General features: G+C 44.6%; 1 protein-coding gene across 1 annotated transcript in view; it reads right to left on the bottom strand.

Annotated features, from left to right (window-relative positions):
* Positions 1 to 17,473, bottom strand: part of SKI (SKI proto-oncogene) — a 203,530-nt gene extending 186,057 nt beyond the window's left edge. The window contains exon 1 of the mRNA XM_030185936.1: positions 16,091 to 17,473. Within this exon, the coding sequence (XP_030041796.1) occupies positions 16,091 to 16,975 (885 nt within the window). The 5' untranslated portion in view covers positions 16,976 to 17,473. The remainder of the gene's footprint in view (positions 1 to 16,090) is intronic.
* Positions 17,474 to 24,156: the final 6,683 nt, after the last annotated feature.

The following is a 24,156-nucleotide window of genomic DNA, read 5'->3' as shown; positions in this document are numbered from 1 at the left end:
ATTTGAATCCCGCGCTTTCCCACTCATGGCAGGCTCAATGCGGCTTACATGGGGCAATGGAGGGTTAAGTGACTTGCCCAGAGTCACAAGGAGCTGCCTGTGCCTGAAGTGGGAACCGAACTCAGTTCCCCAGGATCAGAGTCCACCACCCTAACCACTAGGCCACTCCAGTTCAAAAAGTAGATGAGATGTACCGCTCCCATGCACCTCTCCTGCCTGCTGGGGAGTACGGTGGCACAAGATCTCCGGGACTCTCAGGAAAGGCCGGAGTTATTTCCCATAGTGAGCCCAATGGATTTTCCTTTTATTATTTTCTTTTGTTCTTCAGCACTTCTCTGGCTGGTATGGGTCACAGAGTCATTTGTGTTACACTGCGATTTCCATAGTACCGACTTTGGCAAAAAAAAAAAAAAAAAAGGCTACATGCTTAGATGCAGCACGTGCTCCTTCTGAGTCTGCGCAGAGCAGCCACGCTTAGCGATTGGCTGTCCTGCGCATGTGCAGCTTAGCGAGTGGCTGCTGTACGCATGTGCCGGCTCTTTCCCTAACGAGCTGCTCACTGTTTTTGCAATCAGCTGATGTGCTTGCAATTTCCTTTGGGAATCCCTCGCTATTTCCACCTCGGTAACTTTTACCGAGGCGGAATAGCGAGCAGTTCCCTCCAGTGACTTTTGTGCATCAGACTTGACTGCCGATTTCATCGCCCAAATTTGGGTGCAAAGACTTCCGTCTCCTGAAAAAACAGGTGTTAATTCCCGGTGCCCAATTTGGGTGCACATCCCCGATATTCTATAACAGTGCGTGCAAATTTTAGGAACCCCCCCTGACCCTCCCATTGCCACCCGCTGCATGCTATGGGATTTGGGCGCACATTGTTATAGAATAGCACACAAATTAAATTAGCACCCAATCATTGGCACTAACTGGCTCATTAGACAATTTAGTTGGGTGCCTGATTTTGGCCACCAAAATCTTGGGGTATGCAAATTAGGCACAGTGTTACCGAATAGCACCCAGAACTTATGCACGTAACTGCCAATCACTAATATTGTATACATTTGGCACATCTATTGTCATTGATATTTACAGAATGAAGGAGAGGGCCCTGGTTTTTTTTTTTGTATAATGGGAAGGGAAATGAGACTTGATATACCGTATTTCTGAGGTTCTTGCAACTACATTCAAAGCGGTTTACATATATTCAGGTACTTATTTTGTACCAGGAGCAATGGAGGGTTAAGTGACTTGCCCAGAGTCACAAGGAGCTGTAGTGGGAATTGAACCCAGCTCCCCAGGATCAAAGTCTACTGCACTAACCACTGGGCTACTCCTCCACTAGCAACATTCCATGTAGAAGCCTGCCCTTGCAGATCAGCAACGCGGCCGCGCAGGCTTCTGTTTCTGTGAGTCTGACGTCCTGCAAGGGCAAACTTCTACATGGAATGTTGCTAGTGGAACAGCAACATTCCATTTAGAATCTTCAAATAGTAGCAACATTCCAGAATCTCAAATAGTAGCAACAGCAACATTCCACGTAGAATTTAGAATCTCAAATAGGGAAAGGGAAATGGGACTTATACCGCCTTTCTGAGGTTTTTGCAACTATATTCAAAGCGGTTTACTACTACTACTACTACCAGGGGCAATGGAGGGTTAAGTGACTTGCCCAGAGTCACAAGGAGCTGCAGTGGGAATCCAACTCAGTTCCCCAGGATCAAAGTCCACTGCACTAACCACTAGGCTACTCCATAATGGCCATCTTACATGACTTTTTGCACTTATTGATTTTAACCAAAGCCTCTCTTTTGTCTTGTCTGGTTGTCTTGACCAGACTGTAAGTTATACAGGGCAAGGTCTGCTGCATACATTTGGTAGTGCTTTAGAAATTGATATACACACACGCATTGTATAAACATGTATCTTACAGAAGTACTATTGCCAAACTGGGAAAGACCAAAGGTCCATCAAGCCCAGCATCCTGTTTCCAACAGTGGCCAATCCAGGTCACAAATACCTGGCAAGATCCCAAAAAAGTACAAAACATTTTATACTGCATATCCCAGAAATAGTGGATTTTCCCCAAGTCCATTTAATAATGGTCTATGGACTTTTCCTTTAGAAAGCCGTCCAAACCTTTTTTTAAACTCCGCTAAGCTAACCGCCTTCACCACATTCTCTGGCAACGTTTCTCCTATGACTACTCTCCAGCCTTCATGCACTATTTTAACAGCAGGCCTACAGTGCAGGGTGAGGCTAACTTAAGCCTTACTTATTTCTCAGGCCTAAAAGGTCTTGGGTCCACCAGGGACAGAGAAGGTACCTGCATTTGCTGCTGGGATTCTATATATCACGCCTTAAATTTCTGTGTGGAATTTGAAGTGTATTCTATTAACAATGCGCGTAACTTAACTGGTTAATTAGCTAATCATTGCTGTCAACTGGGTGTTAATAACCAATTAGCACTAACTGGCAATAAGATTTACATGCGCAACTCGCTAAGCGTATTCTGTAACGAGGTGCACGTAAATTCCAAGTTGCATAATTGAAAAGGGAGCATGGCCATGGGCGCAGCACGGTCATTTGTAAAATCTATGCACACTGTTATAGAATACACCCGCTCTGCACCTAATTTAAGCGTCGGGATTTACACCAAGTAAAACGTGGCATAAATGGCAGCGACTAAATTTGGTCATGTGGAGAGGCACTTGGCATATTCTATATATCGCGTAGAAATTTAAGCCTATTCTATAAAATATAGGCGTACTTTAGAGAATACGCCTAAGCGTATTTTTTTCCCATGCAGAATTTTCAGGCGTCATATATAGAATCTAGTCAATAATGAGTACAGCGCTGTTTACGTATCGTAAAGCTATAGAAATAATTAGTAGTAGCAGTAGTTTTCATAGACTGCTAATTCCCCACCCCCTACCCCCCCCCCTTTTTTTTTTTTTGTTGGAACAGGAATCATGCTGGGGCATGAATGAAAGGTACCAGCACACCTGCATAATATTCAAATCAATCATTCACTGCTCTCTGGCTTCAGCCTGAAATTCAAGTTCCTTTTGTCATATCTAGGCTTTTGTTTGGGTGGAAGAAAAAAGAGGAGCCCTAATAAACAGCCCAGAGCAAAGAAGTGAAAGAGATGAATGAACTTTGGAGAAAAAAAAAGAAACTTGGCATTTATTGCCTTATGTTAAGTAAAGTCTTCGCAATGTTCCTTATTTCCTTTGGATTTCTGCAATCCCATTTCTTAAGCTTAAAGAATTAAGATGGGGTATTTTTACAAATATTCACTTCGGAGGAATGAACAAAAGAAAAAAACTTTGGTGGTGCACTTTTTTTTTCCGCTATTGTCAGGAAGAGCCTCTACCCTATCCCAATTATCCCGTGAATTGCTCTTACTGGTCCCAGTCTACTACATTAGTCCCTAAACAGGCACAGATTTCTCAAAACTTAATTTATCACAATCTGGAATTAGACTGATAAATCCCACCCGTGAGAACAATCGCTGAATTTGGGACGGAGTTTCTGACCACAGACTGAATCATGGGAGTTTTTTTTAGAGCACCTCTGTTTTATTTCTCCTGTGTGCACAAACCCCCAAATTCTATATATGGTGTCTTAAGTTGTGCACGCTAATTTGGCTGCATGGCCAAATAGCACACACAACTTAATTGATTAACAAGCCAATCAGTGCCAATAATTGGTACTTAACAACCAATTAGTGGCACTAATTGGCTTTAATTAGAATTTACGTGCACAACTTTCTAAGTGTAGGTGCGTATAAATTCTAATGCATGCAGTCAAAAAGAGGGCATGGTCATGAGCGTGGAATGGGTGGGTTGTGAGTGTTTCAAATAATTAATTCGATAATTACACACATTTGTATGCACAAATTTTTAGAATTATATTCTTGTATATTTACGTTGCGTTTTTTAATTTATAAAAATGTATTTCTTTAACTCTTTAGACTCCTGAGGCAGGCCTGTGGCCGAAACACAGTACTGTGTAGAGTCTACAATAAAGTTTACTCCTTTATATACCACCATAGTCTCAGCGTCCTGAAATCATTGGTCCACTTCCCACTTTGTTTCTCTGTGTCAAAAAAACTATGCTCATTATATTGGAATACACCTGATCTGTGCCTAACTTAGGCGCAGGTATTTAGGCCTGGTTTTAGGTGGACTAAATGGATGTCCTTAAATTTTAGTCCCAAGAACGGTACATAGGCATATTCGATAAACTACATGTGGTTTTTCGGCGCCAATTTTTAAAGGCGCCATTTATAGCATTTGGCCCAAAATGTATTAAGTGCAGTCCCTACTATAATGAATCAACACAAAGTCTGCTGGTCCTTTGCATCTCATACACACAATCAAGATTTAGGGCTACATCCCCCAAAATTCACACTTTACTCTAAAGTAATAGAACAAAAGTGAAAAGGAAGGCTGAGGGGAGACATGATAGAGGTATATAAAATAATGAGTGGAGTGGAACAGGTGGATGTGAAGCGTCTGTTCACGCTTTCCAAAAATACTAGGACTAGGGGGCATGCGATGAAACTACAGTGTAGTAAATTTAAAACAAATCGGAGAAACTTTTTCTTCACCCAACGCATAATTAAACTCTGGAATTCATTGCCAGAGAACGTGGTGAAGGCAGTTAGCTTAGCAGAGTTTAAAAAGGGGTTAGACGGTTTCCTAAAGGACAAGTCCATAAACCGCTACTAAATGGACTTGGGAAGAATCCACAATTCCAGGAATAACATGTATAGAATGTTTGTACGTTTGGGAAGCTCGCCAGGTGCCCTTGGCCTGGATTGGCCGCTGTCGTGGACAGGATGCTGGGCTTGATGGACCCTTGGTCTTTTCCCAGTGTGGCATTACTTATATACTTATGAAGAAAATGAAATTACCAAACGTATTTCTTTACTACTTTGGGGTCCTTTTACTAAGCTGCGGTAAGCACTAGCGTGGGACGCACTCAGATATCCCAGGTAGTTTTGGAATTGGCACACGCTTCCATGCACTAAACAATAGATTTTAATTTTTAGTGTGGGGGGGGGCGTGTTTAGAAGCGGAGAGTACATGTGCCTTGCGTTAATTGGTTAGAACGTGGGCGTTGGCTCACGCTGATTTGCGCAGGATTAGCATGAGAGCCCCTGCCGCCTACACAACACAAATGGCCGTGTGCTCATTGGGAAATTAGCGCGTGGCCAATGGAAAAAAAAAAAGAAATTGCAGCCATTTTACAATAGCGCTAAAAGTGGCCTCAGTGTATGGGAAACACACATGCTAAAAATTGCACAGGCCACTTTTTAGCACAGCTTAGTAAAAAGGGCTGCTTTGCACATTTTTAAAGAAAAGTCCACATCAACTGATCTTTCCGTCAAAACGTTGCATACACAACACTTGACCAGTTACAGCAACCAATTAGTCTTTCACAATCTGACCACCCCACAAAAAATCCTAATATTTCCATATAAAATGTTTTTAAAAACTGATGCAGCATCATTTTAACCCTTTAATTATCCTCAGTGGACTTCCTTCCAGAAGGGGTTTGTACTGTGGCAGTAATATAACAAACCACACGTAATTGTGCCTATATGCAGAGGTGAGAAATACATTTAGAAAACTTGGGGATCCTGTTACTAAGCGGAGGTAAGCCCAACGCGAGCTTACCGGTCGCTATAACGGAAGTACTGCCAGGCTACCTCAACACCTCAGTGGTACTTCCCACCCGTACCGTGCTGTCATTTCCAAAAGTAATCGGGCAGAGCCACAAGCTGCTCAGTTACTGCAGGGTTAGCGCAGAAGCCCTTACCGCACCCCAATGGTAAAAGGGGCCCTTGGTTGCCAGTCAAAAAGGTTTAGGAACCAGGAAAATTTGTTTCTGTACTTTTATTTTTTTTTTGCTCTTTTTTGTTGTAATTTTCCTTGTTTTATTTTCCTCTTTTATGGGAGTAAAAAGTGGCCTGTGCTAGTTTTGGCACCTGAAATTGGCACGCACTAGGCCATTTTTTACCACGGTGGGTAAAAGGCCTTTTTTAAAAATGGGAGAGTAAATGGTCATGTGCTAATATTTAAGTCAGCCTGCGACTGCTTTTACTGCCTGGGCCCTTACCGCCACCTATTTAGAAAGCGGAAAGGGCTCACGCACTACTCATGCGGTAATCAGGCAGCGAGCGGCAATGTGGCCATGCTTACCGCCGGTAACGTCCCCTACGATAGAAAATATAAAATTATTTTCTTTGGACTGCCAGCTCTGCTAATTACTTTGGGATGGGGTGGGTTGGTTGGGATTTATTGTAAAAATGACGACCTTGTTGACAGTCTTACTTTGCCTTGTATTGCTTGCTCTTGTTTGTCATGAATAAAACCAACTTAAACATAAAATTAATTTTCTACCACAGGAAACTGTGCACGCCAACTTCAGAACTACTGCCGGGCGCCCGCACTACCCCGGAAGTAGGGTTGATACGACGAGCATTGGCTACGCCGTAGTCCTACTACGGCTTAGTAAGAGGGCCCCTTAGTTCTTTTTTTCTTTTCACTTTTTTTTTTCTTGTTTTTGCTTTGCTGGATTTTGGGCCCCAGTTGCTAAACTGAAAAACCCAAGTGACCTGGTTCTCAGGATCTTTCCAGGTTTCCATGTACGTACAGAGACCTATACGTCACCATCTCAATTCTGCAAAGCAGCGACACCTGGAACTACTTGGCATCCCACATTTATTCTCATGTGGTCATATAAAGATATTCTATCTGGCTCAAGGGATATTCTATTCAATCCCAAACACCTGTGTGTGGTTTTCTGCATGCCCCAGAATTTCAAAGCCAGGGCACCACTACATCCTGCATTCCCACAGTCTTACAGCTATGCATTCAAAGGAGCAAGCTCTCAAAGACAGTATACATATATGAGTGATATTGGATGGATAGTTTTTGGAAGGGAATTGTTCCTTAAGCACATGCTATAATTGGTTTGCGCATGAAGTGACCTAGTGGTTAGGGTGGTGGACTTTGGTCCTGGGGAACTGAGGAACTGAGTTCAATTCCCACTTCAGGCACAGGCAGCTCCTTGTGACTCTGGGCAAGTCACTTAACCCTCCATTGCCCCATGTAAGCCGCATTGAGCCTGCCATGAGTGGGAAAGCGTGGGGTACGAATGTAACAAAAATAAAATAGATACTATTGGAGATTCTACATGGAATGTTGCTACTATTGGAGATTCTACATGGAATGTTAATGTTGCTATTCCACTAGCAACATTCCATGTAGAAGCCTGCCCTTGCAGCTGCGCAGGCTTCTGTTTCTGTGAGTCTGACGTCCTGCACGTACATGCAGGACATCAGACTCGCAGAAGCAGAAGCCTGCGCGGCCACATTGGTGATCTGCAAGGGCCGACTTCTACATGGAATGTTGGAACAGCAACATTCCATGTAGAATCTCAAATAGTAGCAACAGTGGAGGAGTGGCCTAGTGGTTAGGGTGGTGGACTTTGGTCCTGGGGAACTGAGGAACTGAGTTCGATTCCCACTTCAGGCACAGGCAGCTCCTTGTGACTCTGGGCAAGTCACTTAACCCTCCATTGCCCCATGTAAGCCGCATTGAGCCTACCATGAGTGGGAAAGCGCGGGGTACAAATGTAACAAAAAAACAATTACTGTGGGATTAGGGGGGATTGAGTTGGGAGGGTATATGGGGCATTTTATAAGTAGAGAAACGGTGAGGTGTAAATCTTACTTAGGGTCCCTTTTACCAAACAGCAATAAAATGTGGCCTTAGCACACCCTTACGTGGCTCTTTGCTGTGTGCTAAGGCCATTTTTTCTGTTGGGGTAAAATGGCCAAATTTCCTATTTTTTTTTTGTATCACTGACCACACACTAATTTTGTCATTTGTGCGTGAGCCCTTACCCCACCCATTATGTAGGCGGTAAAGCCTCACGCACTAAGCACATGCTATAATTGGTTTGCGCATGGCAATGTATCTGCACTGATTAGCTCAGAATGCATCCACACTTGTTTTTATAAAATACTCTCGCACATCACCTAATGCATGCCTACACTGCAGGCGCGGAAATTTCTGTGCCAATATTTTGCAAGTTTCCATGTAAATGAAAGCATTTTATAATCTACATGTGCAGTTGCATGCTATCGCCCACGCTCTGCCCAAATTCCAGCCATGTACACACCCACCAGCTTGATGCCAAAGCACACATTTTGATATAATCAGTATTCTATCAGACATCACTGAAGTGCATCGGTGACAAGTGAGTGGAAATGATGTTACACAATTACGTCCTTAGTAACCAGTGACAAAATTGGAACAAATAAAGACAAAGACTTGAGAACATACTTCTCATCTTGTTTCAATGTATCACTTTTAGCACTCCCTGAGAATGTTTCATCCTGCAACTGGTGTATTAAAGAGGGCAGGAAATATGAGTCTTGCAGTGTAATGGGTGCATGAAAGCCTCCCTCAAGCAATCTTACAAGTACATCAACTTTCACCTTCCTAGTGCTTAACAATACAATGGATGTGATGATTTTCTTACAAAGAAAAGAATAATCCAGAAAAGAATGTTTGAGGTCACAGGAGCTCTGCCAAAGGAATCAACTTCTACAACATTCTATTATTTACCATCAGGCCAGTCTGACAAAGTCTCACAACTTATTAACACTTTGGACAGGATAGCAAAAAGGTGATAATTTGAACTTCCTTCCCAATGACCCTATGGTGAACCCTAAGGGCCCCTTTTACAAAGCTGCACTAGTGTTCTTAGCGCACGCTAAACGCTAAAGATGCCCATATATTCCTATAGGCGTCTCTAGCGTTTAGCACATGCTAATCATTAGAACACGCTATAAATACTAGCACGCCTTTGTAAAAAAAAAAAACCTAAATGAACAGAGAAGCCAAAGAGAGGCCAAATCTATGCAGACCTATGGTTTTGTTACATCAGCTGGACTACATCACCTTCAGCTGGAAGATTTTCCCTGAGCATAAGAGGTCGCTCTCATGACTAACAAATGTTCCACTCTTTGCCTTGGCTATAAAGACCAAGGGGTCCTTTTACTAAGGTGCGCTGAAAAATGGCCTGCGGCAGTGTAGACGCGTATTTTGGGCGTGCGCGCAGAATTATTTTTTAGTGCACCTACAAAAAAATGCCATTTTTCGTTTTGCCGAAAATGGACGTGCGGCAAAATGAAAATTGCTGCGCGTCCATTTTAGGTCTGAGACCTTACCGCAAGCCACTGACCTAGCGGTAAGGTCTCACGCAGTAACCGGGCGGTAATGGTCTACGCACGTCAAATTCCACTTGATGCGTGTAGCTGCCGCGTATCAGAAAATAAAAAAAATATTTTTTCAGGCGCGCGCCAAAATTGAAATTACCGCAAGGGCCACGCGGTAACTGGGCGGTAACTCTGATTTGGCGCGCGTAGGCGCCTACGCGGCTTAGTAAAAGGGCCCCCAAGTTCATGGTCATCCAAGGGTAAGCAACTGTCTCCCCCTCCCAAAGCATTCTGGGATTCCTAGTACTTGTTTTGTCTGGTTAGCCTACAAGACTACAAAAGTTATTCACAGGATATCAGGTAGCAGAAAAAACCCTGGTTGATGAAACCATCAGAATACACCAGATGAGTGGTGCCCCAGGCAGACATATCATATCTCTACCTAAACTACTGAAAGATAGAATGGCCAGTTTTGTGGCTTTCAGAATATATTTCAGTTTGAGCTTGCTCAATGCTTGCAGTGAAGAAATCATCTGTATCTTACACAACTCTCATTGTAAAAGTAACATTATTAAATCTTGTGTAATGCTTTCAGCACTACATAAAGGTCGACATTTCAGCCCCAGCAGAGCCAAGTATACACAAAATTAATTATTGGGGAGAAAACTGTACTGGGGCTGAACGGGAATCTCAGCTTCCAGAACAGACTCTACAAATATGCGAAAGGAGCCACCCAGCTGTTCCAGCCAGACTTCCTAGCACTTGATATCCTGTCTGCTATTTCAATGCCTTTACTCAACACTTCAGACAGACATTACACAAACCGGCCACTGAAAAGGTTGGGAAACCAAGGAGTAATCCCCGTCAATGACATTATTCTTCAAAACCATACCACAAAATAGGCAGAACTAAGAGTGAAGATGCAAGTCTTTGGAGCATGTCACTGTTACATTTTTAAATTGTGGCTCACAGTCACATCCCATCAAATGGGTGCAGTTCCACACCAGACAGTGCTCAACTCAACCTCTCAAACACCTTTTAAAACAGATGGGGGGGGGGGGGGGGATGGAGAAAAAAAAAAAAAAAAAGGAAAATTCAGCAGTGATAACATTTTCAACTATTGCTGCCTGCAAGTAAACTGCCTCATGAATCACTAGACAAGACAGCCAGGGGCAATGAAGAATCGATCAACTTGCTTTTTTTTTTAATTCCCAAGTTTACTTTACAGAAAATGCAATTACTGCATTATGAAGGTTTTCAGCTGAGAAACCCGCTCTCAGAATGAACAGCAAGCACTGCACTCGGCCCCAGACTGTGCACTGATACAAAATGTTTCCATTACAAGTACACAGACTTGAATGCAAGACAGATTTCTTTTGGATAGAGGGGAGTGGGAAAATTCCAAAGACTGTTCCCCATCCCCTATATGATGATAATCTCTTAAAAATAATACGCCGGGCATTCCTTTAGAACACAAAAACCAATGGTGACAGCTGTCAAATTCAAATTTCTTGGAAGGATGCCACAGACTGGGTGGAGATGCAATTTTTCTCCATATTTTGCAGTATTTTCCAAGGCAATCCAATTCAAAGATAATTACTATCCCAAAATGCAAAAAAAAAAACTCTTCCACAAGGTTTTAATGAAACACTTGTAACAGCTCATAAAGGTCCCTATTTCCTAAGCTGCATTAGCTATTTCATGCGCTAAGTTTGAATGGCATTGTGTTAACTGTTAGCATGAACCAACAACCAAACCAAACTGCTAACATGAAAAAATGTAAGTTTGGCTCAGGAAGGGAGCACAGACTACCCCATGCAAAGGACCTTAGCGTGCATCCTCTGCAAATGTTTCTTATACACTTGTGTCCACCATATTTACCACTTTTTCAATTTATTCAATTTTTTGCCTCAGTAGTGCTCATTTACCAATGATTATTTTGGGCAATTTATTTAGCACTAGATTCTTCATCGGCTTTTATGCAATCATTTTGGTTGTATTTTAATACTTTAGACACTTACCTTTATAGATAGTCAGACTGGGGGCTCAAAACTGTCCGACATGCATGTTTCGCCAGCTAGGCTGTGTCAAGGACTTCCCCCTTTGCCGTTTTCAGCGCCAGCTTCGCTACATTGTTTTTGGGATTACCCCTGCAACTTACCCCAGCCTAGCTGGCGAAACATGCATGTCGGACAGTTTTGAGCCCCCAGTCTGACTATCTATAAAGGTAAGTGTCTAAAGTATTAAAATACAACCAAAATGATTGCATAAAAGCCGATGAAGAATCTAGTGCTAAATAAATTGCCCAAAATAATCATTGGTAAATGAGCACTACTGAGGCAAAAAATTGAATAAATTGAAAAAGTGGTAAATATGGTGGACACAAGTGTATAAGAAATAATTGCATATATCTAGGACCGATTAAGCTTGAAGTATTTATATATCTAGGGCTCCTAGTAAGATAAATAGAAGATAACTGCCCAATATATCAGTAAGTCCTCTGCAAATGTGGCAGGTAATACATTATCCCCCAGATTCTATACAGTGCGACTTGAGTCGCGCGTGGAAATCAGGTTGTATTCTAAATAACGCGCGCCACTTAGTTATTTTAACAAGCCAATCAGCCCCAATAATTGCCACTTAACAAGCAATTATTGACACTAATTGGCTTTAATTAGAATTTACACACACAACTTGCTAAGCATATTCTGTAAAGTGATGCACGTAAATTCTAATGCGTGCAGCTGAAAAGGGGGCGTGGAATGGACAGTTTGTGGGCCTTTCTAAAAATGATGCGCGCTGTTACAGAATATACCTGCTCCGCACATAAATTCCTGCTACTAGATTTATTCGCGCAGACTGGGCCCTAAGCGTATTCTACAAACCCCAAAAGTGCTCGCAACACCCACAATAGTTGCTGCAGAGGTTTTGCATTTAGCGCACCTTACTTAATTATTTCACTCCGTGCAAAACATCCATGTATTTTATTTAGAAAACAGCAGCCATAATATTTTCCAGATGACAGTGTTTTCCTACAGAAGAACCACCAAAGTGCAGATAGCCAAACCTAGAATCTGGCATGAGGAACACCATGAAATTACAGTTTGGGGATGAATAAAACATCAGCTGCTCTGCAATCTGACTGGCTCTCGGTGAAGTAATGGCAAATGATTGGAAGGCAGGTTCATATGCAAATTATATTCCATTATTCGGTGTTTTTCTTTCTTAAAATGGTCAGCTAGGCATCAACTTCATTCTGCAAGCTTTGTTGATAATTCCCAGACTGTAGTTTTGTACCATCCACTTAAATTTACCCCGTGACCATTGCTTTTGCATTCTTATTTGGTGACTTTACTTTGCCGAAGCTGAGGGAAACCTTTCAACCACAAATTGTAAAACCACCCAAGACTAAAACAAAACAAAACAAAAAAAATCTTTCCCACTAACAAACTTATTTTTCCACCAACCAAAGTAAATTTCTGCAATCCAAGAAAGACTAGCAAATGGAACAAAAACCTATAAAGTGATACCTCTTAATTACACTAATTTAATACATTTCTTGACTAGCTTTTGGGTCCCAGGAGGAAATGGTAAGGAAGCAGTACTCTAGGGCACAAGAACCCCCCCCCCCCCCCCCATTTCCTCATGCTGAACTAGTCATACAGAAACCATTTTCAGACATTAAATTCCATTCACACCGCTCACCAGTACAATCACAACTTCTTGCACTTAATTTTACAGGCGGGGGGCCGTTTACAACAGAGTTCTAATTTAATCTATATGGCTTGATTAAAACAAAAAGGAAGGGAAACTTGGGGACAGAAGAGAGACAGAGAATTCCTTAACACCAGAACCTTGCAAAACACAGCCCAGGAAGGATGAAGAGGTTAAATGCCAAGGCAAGCTGGGAAGAAAAAGAACTGTGGGAAAGAATAAAGGGGGTGTGAGAAGAATGAAGACAGATGGAGTTTAAAGAAAATCAGCACAAGCTGAAGGTTACAGCCTGGATAAAGGTGAAAGAGTTAACCTAGCTGCTTTACAAGAGTGGAGCGGAGGAGTAGCCTCTAATGGTTGGTGCAGCAGCCTGAAAACCTGGGGTGCCAGGTTCAATTCCCACTGCAGCTCCTTGTAACTCTGGGCAAGTCACTTAACCCCCCCCCCCCCCCCCCCACATTGCCTCATTTACAAAATAAGTACCTGTATATAATAAGTAAACCTCTTTGATTTCAACCATAGAAAGGAATTATATCTAACCCCCTTACTACTACTACTACTACTTAACATTTCTAGAGCGCTACTAGGGTTACGCAGCGCTGTACAAATTAACAAAGAAGGACGGTCCCTGCTCAGAAGAGCTTACAATCTAAAGGACGAAATGTCAAGTTGGGGTAGTCTAGATTTCCTGAGTAGAGGTGTTGTGATTAGGTGCCGAAAGCGACACTAAAGAGGTGGGCTTTGAGCAATGATTTGAAGATGGGTAGGGAGGGGGCCTGGCGTATGGGCTCAGGGAGTTTGTTCCAAGCATGGGGTGAGGCGAGGCAGAAAGGGCGGAGCCCGGATTTGGCGGTGGTGGAGAAGGGTACTGAAAGGAGGGATTTGTCTTGAGAGCGGAGGTTACGGGTAGGGACGTAAGGGGAGATGAGGGTAGAGAGGTAAGGAGGGGCTGCAGATCGAGTGCATTTGTAGGTTAGTAGGAGAAGCTTGAACTGTATGTGGTATCTAACCCCCTTCCCCTTCTAAGAGAAAAACATTAAACTGAGTCAAAAGTATTGAAGGTATGCCAGACTGTTGTGCCAGACTGCAGGGCTAAGGTCTCCCTTTAAATTCTGTGGCCTTAACTTTATGAGCTGTGCAATACCTGCAGACCCTGCCTCAAAAAAGCAACACACAGACAGAAAACAAAATAAATAAATACAACAGTACATCCAGAGATTCAGCAGCAGCATACCCAGGCAGATACAGGATCATCAGTGCATCCAGACAGACACAAGGGTGGCAGCAGTGCACCCAGACAGACAGACACAAGGGTGGCAGTTGCACCAGACACAAGGCACAAACACAGCAGCAGCCTACCCAGCCACAGATACAGGATCAACAGCGCACCGCCAGGCAGACACAAGGACAGCAGCATCAGCTCAACCATAAGCAGGCACAGACAGCAGCAGTATTAGCAGGGCACCAGACAGAGAGAGGTAAGAGAAGCAGCAGCAGCACAAACAGAGAAACAAGGTCAGACAGGCTCAGCAGTGGCATTAACAGCACACCCAGCCACAGGCACAGACAAATGCAAACTCAGCAGCAGCACACCCAACCACAGGCACAGACAGGCTCAGCAACACGGTAGCAGCACATACAGACAAAGGGCACAGACAGGTTCTGCAGTAATAGCTAAATCAAACCAGCCAGGGGAAGTGAAGTGAAAGGAGATAATGGTCTGCTGGCCACAGACTCCAGCAAATTAAAGCCTCTCCTCAGATCCCATCTGGGGAAAAGTGGTCCAGGTACCTAGCATCAAGAGTGCATCCTTTGCCTCTCCTCTGCCTAATGCAAACAAAGAGAAATATTCATAAAAATGCAAGACAGTGCTATCCGACTGTACTAGAATCCCCCCCACCCCCCAGATTTCCTGGCAGTGGTGAGAGTCCTTTAAATAGCTGAATTTCCACTGTAGCAAAAAAAATACATTACACTATCAAAAATTCCCACTCTGAAAAAAAAAAAAAAAAAAAAACAGAATCCCTAGCAAAATTAAGTCTGCCTCCTTCCCCCATCCGAGTTGATGGGCCACCCCCAAATCTAGCACCTCAGTCCTTGATTAGCAGGGGCCAGACAAGCCATTAAAAACACATCCACCTCCAAGGACGGCAGATAAAGCGCCTCATTACACTTAACGCTGGCAACAATGGCTCCAAGATTCAGTTGTAAGGAACTCCTGGGGAAAAGTGGGAAGGAATCTATTCACCGATAATAAGAAAAAAGGGTTTAAGCAATAATAACTGAATTAATTGGCCTCCCAAGCAGCGCTGAGTAAATGCAGCTTTATTATACGCTGCTAATAATAAGCCCTGTTACAGCCCAGAGGGATGAAAAAAAAAGTTACAACTACTTTTCAAAGAGAGACTGAAAGGTGAAGGGGGTCTTTAAAAAGCCCGAGAATCCTTAGCAATAGGAGAGGGGGGGGGGGGTGAAGCAGCGAAGCAGGCCAGGGCTTTTTCTTTCCTAAAGAAAGGCTTCGGGCTGAATAAAAGCACATCCCGGCCAGCATCCACACAGACACACGACCAACAAAGGGTTAAGCACTTCGGTCCTGCACTTTCTTCAGGGATGAAGGCAGGAGATGCCCCGGTGTCGGTGAACAGCACTTCAATGATGCCTCCACCTGGGATCCATTGACAAGACGGGATAAATGCAACACCCCCATCCCTGGGTAGTCATTTTTAGGATTTCCCGAGTTAGACTATCGTATAAGAGAAACACTGCATGATTTGGGATTTCTTTTCTTTTAAATAAGTTTTCTACCCCCGTCACCCCATTCCTGACCCAGGCACCATTGCCCAGGTGCCCCCCACCCCGTTCTGGTCCAAGCCCCCCAACACTCACCCTGCCTCCACCTGGGATCCATTGACAAGACGGGATAAATGCAAGAGCCCCCCCCCCCCCTTCTGAGCAGTCATTTTTAGGATTTCCCGAGTTAGACCACGTATAAGAGAAACACTACATGATTTGGGATTTATTTGCTTTTGAGCAAGTTTTCTACCCTATTCCTGCACAATACCCCGCCCCGTGCACTCACCCCATTCCTGACCCAGGCATCCTCCCCCCACCCCGTTCCGGTCCAAGCCCCCCAACACTCACCCTGGCAGATTTCCTCTTGTACTTGCTGTTGTAGTCAAACTTGTCCTTCATGTCGTCCAGCAGCTGCTCGAGCCTGCCCTTCTCTTCCTTGGCCGTGTAATCCTGGCCCAGGAGGACGTAGGCTCGCCAGTTGGCCGAGTCGAAGCCCCAGTGGCAAGTCCGGTTCTCCAGGGGCTTGTGCGAGTGCACCACGAACTTGTGCGGCGGGTACATCAGGCGGCAGTCCAGGCACTGGATGCAGGCGGCGCTGGGGCTGGAGTAGAGCTCGGGCACGAAGAGCCCCCGGCCCTCGCCGAAGCACTCGTGGTAGACGGCGAAGCTGCGCTCGCTCAGCTCCAGCGCCAGCGGCTCCTTCCTGGGGCGCCCGGGCGGCAGGGCGCCGCCGTAGAGCAGCGCGTTGCACAAGCGCTCGGCGTCCGTCTTGGTGATCAGGCCGCACGAGGGCGCCGAGAAGGGCAGGATGCCCATGACCTTCAGGATCTCCAGCTGCTCGGCCGTGCAACGCGAGCAGTACACGTGCAACTCGTCGCACACGCCGTTGATCTGCTGCAGGGTGAAGTCGCGCAGCACCGAGTTCAGGATCTGCGGCAGGCACAGGCGCTTCTCGCCGCCCACCACGAAGCACGAGATGGTCTCGCCCTCCAGGATGGTCTCGCAGCGCTCCGTCGAGCGGTCGCACGGGATGAAGAGGGGGCCGGGCAGCGGCAGCGCCGGCTCGGCCGCTTCCTTGGCCCCCGGCTCGGGCTTCTTGTACGGGTCCTGTGCCCAGCGCGCCGAGAAAGCCGCCGGGCCGCCCAGCGAGCTCATGGAGCTCAGGTGGAACTGCTCCAGGGTCTTCTGCAGTCCGGGATGGGGCTGGAAGCCGCTCCTGCCCACCGCCTCCATGGCTTCTGAGAGAGAGAGGAGAGAGAGGTGCCCGCTCCGATGCTGCCGATCTCCTAAGGGCGCCCGGGCAAGTCCAAAGCCCGCGCTCCGCTGCCCATCGCCCCGGCCAAAGCAACCCCCCAAAAAGCAAAGTACAGCAGCCCAGAAGAAGTTGCAGCGCCCGGGGCTTCCTTCAACAGTTCCTTCTAGGACAGAGGACCATCCTCGCTCTTAGGCTTCCGAGGCAGAGTGGCTGCTGCCCGCTGCTCCCTCCCTTCCTCCCTCTTTCCCTCCTCCTCCTCCTCTTCCCTCCCTCTCTCTCTGTTTGTTGCTGTCTGCCTCAGTCATTGAATTCCAGCCAAGAATGTGACCAACTCCCCAGGCTGGCTCTTCCAGGAACCGCCTGCCCTCCCCCTCCCCGCTCGCCTTCTTGCTGCCTCTGCAAAGCCGAGCAGAAAAAAATACTCAGCCCTGTGTGGCAAGAAGAAAATTTCCTGGTTCGTAGTCTAGCAAGGTAGAAAAGAGACCGAGAGGGAGGGCAAAATCTGCTTTTCCCCTATTCTGTCCATTTCTTCCACTCGCCTTTTCTGATTCTGCCTCATTCTTTCCGTTTCACACTTTTTTCTCTCTCTCTGTTTTCCTCTTTCCTTTAATTTGTTAAAGACGTCTGTTTTTGCTAGAGTTGGGCAAAATGCTTAGAGATGAATACACTAGTTCAGCACCATACAACCGGATCCGCTTTTCAGTTCTGGTCTAGATTTTACACCGAATCGCAGCAACTTTCCGTGAGCCCTCAGTAAAATCATTTACAACATGCAGAAGATTGTGGTTAATTGCTGTTTTACTATTTAATCAAGTATAACCTCAGACTGGGTATAGGTAAAAAGCATATATATAATATGCAATATTTTTTTTATCATATATCGTAGCAACAAGATATTTTTTTCTGCACGTCAAATTTCTTGTATACAATTTCTATTTTAATTTTTATTTCTTGGAATTATAAATACACAAGCCACTAACACTTGACACAACAAATAACTTTGACCTAAGAAATAATAATTAATTGAAAAATAAATACAAGAAATGAATATAACTATTACATCTAATCTCTAACTTAAACACAAATATTAGACAAGGAGGCAAGAATTCAGAAATTCAGTTGCTCCTAAGGAAGAGCACTGAAAATCAGGAACAAAAATAGAATATTTCCTAAGATATACAACAGGAAATATGTTCTGAATGGAGGATAAACAGAATTACTTCTACATGTGATAGCGTTACAAATTAGTCAACTAAACAGAAATATTGGAAGGAGTAGAGGACCTGAGGTTGCCTGGATGTTATAACATTTTTCAAATGTTCTGGATCCAGAAAAATTAGCTTTTATCAGAAACTTTTACCATACATTTCCATGAAAACTGAAGGAAAAAAAAAGTCCCTCCCAAGGCCACCAGTTCAGATTTCAATGCTAAAATAGCTTTCCATCGCATCTGAGAAGCTCGGCAAAGGTCAGGAAATATTAACACACTTTGTCCCAGAAACTCAACACCTTCCTGAATACAATTTTACAGGTGTACATACAACGTTGTAGGAATTCAAAATAGATAAAGGAGGGTGGTCTAGCTTTTTCTCTCAGTGCTGAGAGTTTTGCTTGCATTTTGCAAGAGGCCTGATGTTTCTACACTCTGGATCAGTGGTTCTCAAGGGAGACCCTAGTCACCAAGAGGTGGAAGTGTTTGGTATAGACAGCAAGGTTAACTATCTGTGCCTGGAAAGCTAAAAAGAACAAAGGGGCCCTTTTACCAAGCCGCATAAGCATCTATGCGTGCCCAACATGCGCCAAAATGGAGTTACGTCATGGCTACCATGTGGCTCTTGTGGTAATTTCATTTTTGGCGTGCATCCGATACGCACATCCAAAAAAATAATTTTTATTTTCGGCCACCCATATCGGACACACGCCGAGTGGAATTTGGAACATGTAGGTCATTACCGCCCAGTTACGTGAGTCTTTACCACTAGGTCAGCAGCTGGCATTAAGGTCTCAGACCCAAAATGGACACGCGGCAATTTTGATTTTGCCGCATGTCCATTTTCGGCAAAAATTTTAAAAAGGGCATTTTTTACAGGTGCGCTGAGAAATGATTCTGCGCACGCCTGAAACCCACATCTACACTACCGTAGGCCATTTTTCAGCGTACCTTTGTAAAAGTACCCCAAAGTGCAATAAGTACTTAGGGACTGATGCACAACGCTTACCGTACTAGCAACATCCAATTTAGACTGGTTCTAGCCAGTTTAGCATTCACGTTATTCAGCAAGCAATGCACAAAGGGGTTCTGGTCAATCTTCCCGTTCACAGTAGCAGCCAATGATAATCCTATACAAATGTATTACAACGAGATGACTAGTATTAAAATGAGCATTCCAAGCGATACACAGCTGTTTCTGAGCGACGCAGAGAAAGGAGCGCCTAATTTTATGTGTAAATTTTTCTGGGAGGTCTGGAGCTGTTGTAGCATGATGGTGACTTCTCGGCAGAGCAGTCTGTTGTCATATTTTAATAGTATTTGCACGTGTGTGTTAAATATGCCATGTGCGTGTTTTCCGCATGTAAAAGCACTGTGATAAAGTTGTCATGGAACTAAAAAAAAAAGGCCGAAGTACATAGAGGAGGAGTGTCCACGGCACACACTTTTTTTTCTTGGGCACGCGTATAGCATCTATGCTTACTAACTGACTGTTCTACACATGCACTAGGCGCTTTCCCTACCGAGCTGCTTGCTTAAATTGTGTGCAGTTCATTTGCATGAGATTTCCTTTGAGCATCGCTTTCTATTTCAAAATCGGTAATTTCAACCGCAGATCTAAACAGTGATTTTTTGAGCACCGGCCCCTTAGGGGGTAATTCTCTATAGCTCGCCTAAAGTTGTACACCAGGATAGCGTACACTGAGTGCAAATTCTATATTGCCAATTCTCCATGGGCAAGCAGGATGAGTCAGCCACACGCAATGGCGTTCCTAGGGCGGCTGACACCCGGGGCGGATCGCCGATGCGCCCCCCCCCCCAGTGAAATGACACCTCCCCCCGGTGAAACGACACCCCCCCCCCCCCCGGGTGCATTTTTACCTGCTGGAGGGGTGCCGCGCGCCTGTCGGCTTCGTTCATTCCGTGCTCCCTCTGCCCCGGAACAGGAAGTAACCTGTTCCGGGGCAGAGGGAGCACGGAATGAGTGGAGCAGACAGGCGCACGGCACCCCCACCCCCCCAGCGGCGTGCACCCGGGGCGGACCGCACCCACCCACCCCCCAGGAACGCCACTGGCCACAAGCTGGTTATGTCATCCGACAAGCAAGCTCAGAGGGAAAGTTTGCAATGCATCACTAGCTCTCTATATGTTCCTGGATGATCTTTCCCTGCTTTAGGTGTTCCCAGCTGAGTCTCATGGACTCATCTGTAGTGGAGGAGGGAGGATCTGTGTGACTGACTTATCCTGCTGTCCACGGAGAACCCTTGTTACCAGTAAATAACTTCACTTTGTCCATGGACAAGTAGGATGAGTCAGTCACCCAGTGATGAATCTCCAGCTGAGGGGCGAGAAGGGGCCAGATAGTGAGAGTCCTGGCAACAGGAGGTCTCCTTCCACAGCCCACTGCCATGCTGAAGTAGGATGAGGCTGCAGAGCAGAAGAGGCATCAAGTTGTAACTCTTAGAGGAAGCTGTAGCTTTTAGGAACTTTACTGAGGTCCACGTAGTGGACCCAGAACCGAACTGACAAGAAGAACATTTTGGCCATGCAAGTGGAGGTCTCAAACGCATCGAAGGCTGCTCTAATCATATGTTTTCCATATTTCTACATGTCTCGGAGAATGGGAAATATTAGGGTCTTGCTATCCAATGTTTTTTGTTATGTAGATGATATTTGGACTTGACTATAATACAAGAACGTTTAAAAGCAGTATCTGATTGGTTAGGACGTCATGATCTGGTTCTGAATGTACAGAAAATTAATACATGCTGGATTACAGGGCATTGTGAATGCCCTTCTGTCATAACCATGTTGTTTGGGATACCAGTACGACCAGTAGAATGTTGTAGATATCTTGAGGTGTTCATTGCCTCTAAGTTAACATTTGAGGAGCAAGTTTCCAAGGTTTCTAGAGAGGGTTTTGCTATTTTGCTAAGATTTCATTCAGTTAAGTATTTATTTAATTAAACTGCATTTCATACATTACTATCCAGCTTATAATTGAAAAAGAAAAACGCCTATGTTGCGACCCAAATCGGGAGATAGACGTTTATCTCACAAAAACGAATAAAGCGGTATAATCGAAAGCCGAATTTGGACGTTTTCAACTGCACTCCGTCGTGGATGCGGACAAAGTTGATGGGGGCGTGTCAAAGGCGTGGTGAAGGCGGAACTGGGGCGTGGTTATCGGGCGATCAGAGATGGGCGCCTATCGCCGATAATGGAAGAAAAATATGCGTTTTTAGCGAGAATTTAGGGCACTTTTCCTGGACCCTGTTTTTCCACGAATAAGGCCCCAAAAAGTGCCCTAAATGACCAGATGACCACTGGAGGGAATCGGGGATGACCTCCCCTGACTCCCCCAGTGGTCACAAACCCCCTCCCACCACAAAATATGCCGTTTCACAACTTTTTATTTTCACCCTCAAATGTCATACCCACCTCCCTGGCAGCAGTATGCAGGTCACTGGAGTAGTTATTAGGGGGTGCAGTGGACTTCTGGCAAGGTGGACCCAGGCCCATCCCCCCCCCCCCCCACCTGTTACACTTGTGCTGGTAAATGGGAGCCCTCCAAACCGCCCCCCAAACCCACTGTACCCACATGTAGGTGCCCCCTTCACCCCTTAGGGCTATAGTAATGGTGTAGACTTGTGGGCGGTGGGTTTTGAGGGGGATTTGGGGGGCTCAACACCCAAGGGAAGGGTGCTATGCACCTGGGAGCTCGTTTACCTTTTTTTTTGTTTTTGTAAAAGTGCCCCCTAGGGTGCCCGGTTGGTGTCCTGGCATGTGAGGGGGACCAGTGCACTACGACTCCTGGCCCCTCCCACGAACAAATGCCTTGGATTTATTCATTTTTGAGCTGGGCGCTTTCATTTTCCATTATCACTGAAAAACAAAAACGCCCAGCTCACAAATTGTCGAATAAAACATGGACATCTATCTTTTTCGAAAATACGGTTCGGTCCGCCCCTTCACGGACCCGTTCTCAGAGATAAACGCCCATGGAGATAGACGTTTTTGTTCAATTATGCCCCTCTATATGCTTTGTTTATCTCAGGGATAGACTATAGTAATGTTATTTATGCAGATCTATCCAAGATTAATTTGAAGAGATTGCAAATTATCCAAAATGCTACAGTGAGATTATTAGGTAATCATGCATACATTTGATCATGTTACTTCTTTATTTAGGCATTATTATTGGTTGGCTATTAAATATAGAATTAGCTTTAAAATACTTACATTAGCATATAAAAGCTTTTTATGAATTGTAACTTCCTTATTTTGAAGTACTTTAGCAATTCCTCATGCACCTAGTAGGGTTCTTAGATCACTGGGGGGTTTTTGAATAGTGGCGCCTCATATATCTAGTGTAAGATGGGAACGGACATGAGAGAGAAACATATTTGCAAGCAGGGGCTAAACTAAAGAAGTTGACGATTTTGCTTAAGAGTTTGTTTGTTTTTCTGTCAAGTATTTGTTTATGAGGAAGTAGAGGTGAGGATTTACTGATTAGTCTGTAGTTGTTTGAAGATGGATGTTATGGACATGAAAGTTCTTTGTGTGAGTGTTGTAGGTCTTTCCTATTTTAACAATTAGAGTTCTTTTCTTTTTAAATATTTTGTATTTTTATTGTCATGATGTGAAGAAGCCAGGCAGTATATAACATTTTAATAAACATAAAAAAAATGCCTAAAAATACAATTAAAAAAATAATAAAAATGACAAAACTTATCAGAGGAAAAACTTTAAAAAACTTATCAAATAAAAAATGTTTCCGTTTTCTTCGAAACTGAAGATAATTCGACTCTGAGGGGCATAATTGAACGAAAACGCCTATCTCCATGGGCGTTTATCTCCAAGAACGGGTCCGTGAAGGGGTGGACCGAACCGTATTTTGGGAAAAAATAGACGTCCATGTTTTATTCAACAATGTGTGAGCTGGGCGTTTTTGTTTTTCAGCGATAATGGAAAATGAAAGCGCCCAGCTCAAAAACGAATAAATGCAAGGCATTTGTTCATGGGAGGGGCCAGGATTCGTAGTGCACTGGTCCCCCTCACATGCCAGGACATCAACCGGGCACCCTAGGGGGTACTTTTACAAAAACAAAAAAAAAGGTAAAAGAGCTCCCAGGTGCATAGCACCCTTCCCTTGTGTGTTGAGCCCCCCAAATCCCCCTCAAAACCCACTGCCCACAAGTCTACACCATTACTATAGCCCTAAGGGGTGAAGGGGGGCACCTACATGTGGGTACAGTGGGTTTGGGGGGGTTGGACGACTAATAAGCATTAAGCAGCACAATTGTAACAGGTAGGGGGGATGGGCCTGGGTCCACCTGCCTGAAGTCCACTGCACCCCCTAACAACTCCTCCAGTGACCTGCATACTGCTGTCAGGGAGCTGGGTATGACATTTGAGGGTAAAAATAAAAAGTTGAGAAACTTCATTTTTTGTGGTGGGAGGGGGTTAGTGACCACTGGGAGAGTCAGGGGAGGTCATCCCCGATTCCCTCCAGTTGTCATCTGGTCATTTAGGGCACTTTTTGGGGCCTTATTCGTGAAAAAACAGGGTCCAGGAAAAGTGTCCTAAATTCTAGCTAAAAACGCATACTTTTTTCCCATTATCGGTGAAATGCGCCCATCTCTGTTCGGCAGATAACCACGCCCCAGTTCCGCCTTCGCCACACCTCTGATACGCCCCCATCAACTTTGTCTGCATCCGCGACGGAGTGCAGTTGAAAACGTCCAAAAATCAGCTTTCGATTATACCGCTTTATTCGTTTTTGTGAGATAAACATCCATCTCCCGATTTAGGTCGGAAGTTGGGCGTTTTTCTCGTTTGATTATAAGCAGGACAGTTCTTTTTTTTTTTTTTTTTTTTTTTTTAATATCTTTATTATTAGAAGAAAAGACATGTAACATTTGAACATCACATTCCGGCTCAATGAAG

Source organism: Microcaecilia unicolor, chromosome 13 (assembly GCF_901765095.1).
Source record: "Microcaecilia unicolor chromosome 13, aMicUni1.1, whole genome shotgun sequence".
In the NCBI taxonomy this organism is placed as follows: Eukaryota; Metazoa; Chordata; class Amphibia; order Gymnophiona; family Siphonopidae; genus Microcaecilia; species Microcaecilia unicolor.
Note: the sequence above shows the minus strand (reverse complement) of the source record. Positions and strands in the feature narration are given on the sequence as shown.